The 4,946-nt window shown below is 39.5% G+C and overlaps 1 protein-coding gene across 1 annotated transcript in view; it reads left to right on the forward strand.

The window, feature by feature from the left end:
* Positions 1–2,717: 2,717 nt before the first annotated feature.
* The window catches only part of tead1a (TEA domain family member 1a), a 22,136-nt gene continuing 19,907 nt past the window's right edge, over positions 2,718–4,946 (forward strand). The window contains exon 1 of the mRNA XM_069686925.1: positions 2,718–2,991. Coding sequence (XP_069543026.1) covers positions 2,787–2,991 — 205 coding nt within the window. The 5' untranslated portion in view covers positions 2,718–2,786. The remainder of the gene's footprint in view (positions 2,992–4,946) is intronic.

A 4,946-nucleotide genomic window follows, 5' to 3' on the forward strand; every position in this document is an offset into this window, starting at 1 on the left:
GAATAACTTAACAAAGAGTCGGTCTAGACCTGCTCTTTCTGTAAAGTGTCTCGAGATAACCCTGGTTATGATTTGGCGCTATACAAATAAAATTTGATTGATTGATTGATTGATTGTAACATGTAGTGATTTAATGTGGCATCATTAAAACTAAAAGTGGCTATAATTAATATTTTTTATAACAATGGATCCAATGACTGTAGAAGGTTTAAGGGGTTGCTTGTACTGAAACACCTACAGAGTTTGTCTACTGTCTCTACAGTTCAGCTCTGCTTTTTAGCTATTTTAAGCCTATCATTCAGGTTTGTTGGCCTTCAACTTTTTTGGGGTGAACACTCATAGCTCTTACTGCATCAATTTTGCTTGCAGCAAACATCTTTAAAAAAATAAATTTAAAAAAAAAGCATCAAACAGCAAACTGATAAAGTTAGCTAGTTAACATAGTAAAGGATGATGGCAAAGGCCGCTACATAAAGTGCCCAACTGTCAATCAGTCTTCAAATTCACACACCGATGGCTATGCCACTGTCAGTGAATTGGGGTTCAGTGTCTTGCCCAAGGACATCGAACCACAAACCTTCCAAATGAAAGACGACTGAAGTTAGCATGATCAAAGACACAACCCAGCATAAAAACATCTGCAAAAAGTAAATTAAAATCCCACACTACTGTGTAACCATATTGCCCACTTATAAGCACCAAAGCCAAATGTAAGTAATATATTTAGTCATATTTAGTGAATTGTTGACATCCTGAGCATATTAATAGATAGCAGATAATTGGATTATATTGGATATAATTTGATTCTGTCATTAAGACTTCTCATCAGAAGTTGATCAAAAGATCAAAACACTGGACATTAATCTAAAATGATCAGAGCCTGTTACATGTGAAGAGTTCTACTTTACTATGACTACTTTACTGTAGCGCCCACCGCTGCATTGTCACAAAAACACTCCCATTTGCTGTAGATAACCACAGGCTGGATGAATCATCCTTGTTTGAATGGAAAGCGTCTCGGCTAGGGCGGGAGGTTGGGAAGTTGGAGAGGAAACGGAAATGAGTAGAATAAGCATGAAGAAAAAACCAGAGGACAAACTTTAGTAAACCATTCATTACACATGACTGGGAGTCTAAGCCAATGTTTTTTTGTTGTTGTAGCCTTGTAGTGTTTTCCTTCAGCTGTTGAGCTGGGTTCAATTGTGCCAATGTGGTTAAAATGTGTCCAAAATGTTGCCTGCTGCTTTACATGCTTCAGTTGCATATGTGTGTGCTCACTGTCAAGTGTAATAGTGTTGAAATTATCTAGGCACACACACACACACACACACACACACACACACACACACACACACACATACACACACTTCACACTGCAGACTTGTGCAGGCTGTGGCAAGGGACAGAGCATGGGAAGTGTGAACAGTAGAAGACCAGACAAAATGACATGTGTTCGCCCAAGGAGCTGGCACTGTAATTGTGTGTGTGTGCATATGTTGGTGTATGAGTGTGGTGTGTACTGCGCCAACCCTGCTGTTTACCGTGGGGGATTTTTGAAGAATTGTAGGCAGCTGGCAAGACGCTTCAGTTTCCTTTTTTAAAGTTCTAAATCTGCTAGTAGCTGTGTGTAGTAGTGGCCTCTGTCTGTCCCTCATTCACTTGCTCCACTTAGCTATGTGCAAGTGGATTTGATGTTGGGCTACTACAACAGTTTTACAAAATAGGCAATTTCCCACATGAAAGAAAGCAATAATTTCCCCCTAGCAGCTGAGATGCAGGCCTACAATGTGTTGATCAGAACTTAAAAGCTGCAATAGAAAACATTTTCTTGGAAAACATACAGACTTAAAATCAGCGCGAATCACAGGAAAATGGCCCATTTCCATTATATTTGCCCTATTTTCTGAAAGGAAATTCTTGATTGTTGTTCTGTACATCACAAGAAAGAAAGAAAAATGAAAACTTAAAAGTTAAATCCAAACTCTTTCCTGGACAGTAGTGAGGACCTACTGTACAGAGAAAGCTGGACATGCTAACACAAGGCTAGTTCCTCAGTGTCTCAGGATGTAAAGGACATTCACAGCAAATGGTAGACTTCCTGTTATGTAGACCTGAAAATTCTTCTAAAATTCATTTTAATTTGCACATAAAATCTTTAAATGCATTTGACATCCATTGTAAAAGTCAAGAAATGCCTTTGTTAAAAGCTTTGCTCCTGCCCTTAACCTGGGTGCTGGATGGTAGAATTTTGTTCTATTCTTCAACAAAATTGGAAAGCAAAATTTAGGTAAAATATTCTGAAGTTGTAGTTTCAGCTTGGGTTGTGTTTCTGCAACGAATGTTTGCATTTATGCCGAATGATTTGAACTTCAGTAGCCGGGGACAGTGTGACATTGAGCTAAAATATTGAGCTACAAATATGAAGCTGGTTGTCAAACATTAATCATACCTAAAACAACCCTTTTTTGTGTCTGTTTTTGTCTGTCATTTCTAGGGTTCCTGTTGTCTGACGCAGGATTTCGGACCGCCTGGCGGAATTGGCAAAGTCTACAAGCCACCTTCCCTTTTCCTATTTGTAGTTGGAATTTTCACCGTCGTAGCAATAGCTAGCATTAGCATTTAACGTGGTAGTTGTCCACAGCTGGCTGACTTGCTGGGAGCTACTTGCCATTAGTATAAGCGTCAGCTTGACTTCACAATTAGGCTTTTCTCACATCACCTACTCAGTTTTAAGCTAATAGCAGTAGCACTGAGTACACATTGGCTGGTTGACGTTAGCTGCCAGTATGGATCGCAGTAGTTGGAGTGGCAGTGAGAGTGCAGGGGAGGACATGGACAGACTGAGTGACTCAGGAGGGGATAAGACCATGGACGGGGACCCTGAGGGAGTCTGGAGCCCTGACATTGAGCAGAGCTTCCAGGAGGCCTTGGCCATCTACCCGCCCTGTGGAAGGAGGAAGATTATACTGTCAGATGAAGGAAAGATGTACGGTGAGTGATGGGACATGTTTGGTCTAAACTGCTTTGAGTCACTGCTGAAAGGAAAGTTTAGTGCCATAAAATCATAAAAAGTTACTTTTGTTCAACCCACAGTGTTAAAACATAAAGTACTCAATTTTAATGTTACAAAAAGGAGAAAGTGAGAAATGTTTACAGTGGACACGCTTAAACCAACAAATATTTCAAATTTTTTCATGCTGAATAACATTAACAGTTATAGAAAAAAAAAGATAATTTTCCATAGATGGATTAATCATTAAAAGGCCCATGTTTTTGATTCTTCGATATATCCCTGGTTGTAAATCTTTCAAACTGAGAGACCAAGATTTTGAAAAATGCCAAGTTTCTTTCTACCTGTTGGTGAACAATATAGTGATGAAACCTATTTAAAAAGTGTGTATCATTTTGATTGTTTACTTTACACAGTGTTTTGTGGTAGAACGTGACATCTCTGTGCAGTGTTATAAACACATCCAGTGATTGACCGAGCTGTGGAAGTGTTCGCTGTGGTGTGTCAGACTGTGAGAATTACTGGGTAGACGGCTATGGTGAGGGCCGTCTCACGAGGCCTCAAGTGTCACGAGACTCAGGAACGGAAAGATGAACTGTAAAAGAGAGGAAATAGATGTGTGCTATAAGGTGAATCTTGTGTGAGCATTAGAGAATGAGCTTGACAAATAGAGTATATGTATTTGTGTGTGTGTGTGTCTGTGTGTGTGTGTGTGTGTGTGTGTGTGTGTGTGTGTGTGTGTGTGTGTGTGTGTGTGTGTGTGTGTGTGTGCTAATAGAGTGATGAACAGATGGTCCTCTGGCTGCCACCAGCTGCGCCTCCCTCCTCTTTCACTTTATTTTTTTCTCTCTCTCTGTCTGCAGAGTGTGCAGAGTGCACTGCACTGATTTCTTTATGATAGTTCTTGAGTCAAAAACTTCTGAGTATAAAATCAAATCTCAGGCATAATATTTTAGGTTTTTATTCTGTGATAAATTATAGAGCCTCGGGACTATGATGGATTTAAATGGGCACTATATGGCCAAAAGTTAGTGGAGCATCTGCACTTGTGCACATCCTTTGGACAACAAACTCAGGAAAACCATCACTATAAAGCTGCAATAAACAGTAAACAATATATTTTTTACCAAGTGGATTGTGAAGGGTTTGAACCTTTTGTTCACAACACCCTTTACGGAACGTTTTAGCACTTTTTAGCTTGCTGTTCTGATTTTACAGCTAGGTAACAACTGAACTGTTTTGGTTCACTTTCAATGATCTCAACGTCTATGTTTTCAGCAGTAATCACAGGCAACTGTTCTCAGAAAAAACTCAAAAAACGATGAACTAACTGTTTTCTAACAGGTTTGCCAAAATACCTTAATAAGGTGATAATATGTCAGTATTATGTTTACAACTTGTTCCATAGCCCTCAGGTGGCTCAAAAACATAGGGGTATTTTAATGTTTGAATAGGAAAGAAAGGCCCTTCCAAAACTGTTGTAGAAATTGTTAAAAGTTAAAGTAAAAGTAGACAGTCAAGTCAGGGGGGCCACAATGTCACAATGATGCTTAAAGTCTTGTTAAAGCTCCTTTGAGCTATTGATGAGTCAATAATCAATCAGGCTCATTTTGTTCCCTGCCTCTGTGACATGTTCAGCACTGTTTGTGTACCCTGTTGACTTTGTGTCCAAGTTGTTGACACGTTTATCACTGTGACCTAATTGAGTTAGACAGTGTCTGTTTTCTGAGGCAGAGCAGGAAAGGCAAAATGGCGAGAAGGGATGAGCAGTGTTTGGCATAGAGACCGTCGGGTTTTAATCGTGACTAGAACATCTGTGCTAAGCAGAATTATAAAGCAGCATCTAATTTTTTATTTCTGGCTCATGATGCACTCAGAAGAGGACAGTTTCACATTTTTACTCATGCATTGTGTTTCATTCTTTTGCAGAAAACAA

This window comes from Semicossyphus pulcher, unplaced genomic scaffold (assembly GCF_022749685.1).
Source record: "Semicossyphus pulcher isolate SPU_LCO1_2020_fin unplaced genomic scaffold, fSemPul1.0.p SCAF_8, whole genome shotgun sequence".
NCBI lineage: Eukaryota > Metazoa > Chordata > Actinopteri > Labriformes > Labridae > Semicossyphus > Semicossyphus pulcher.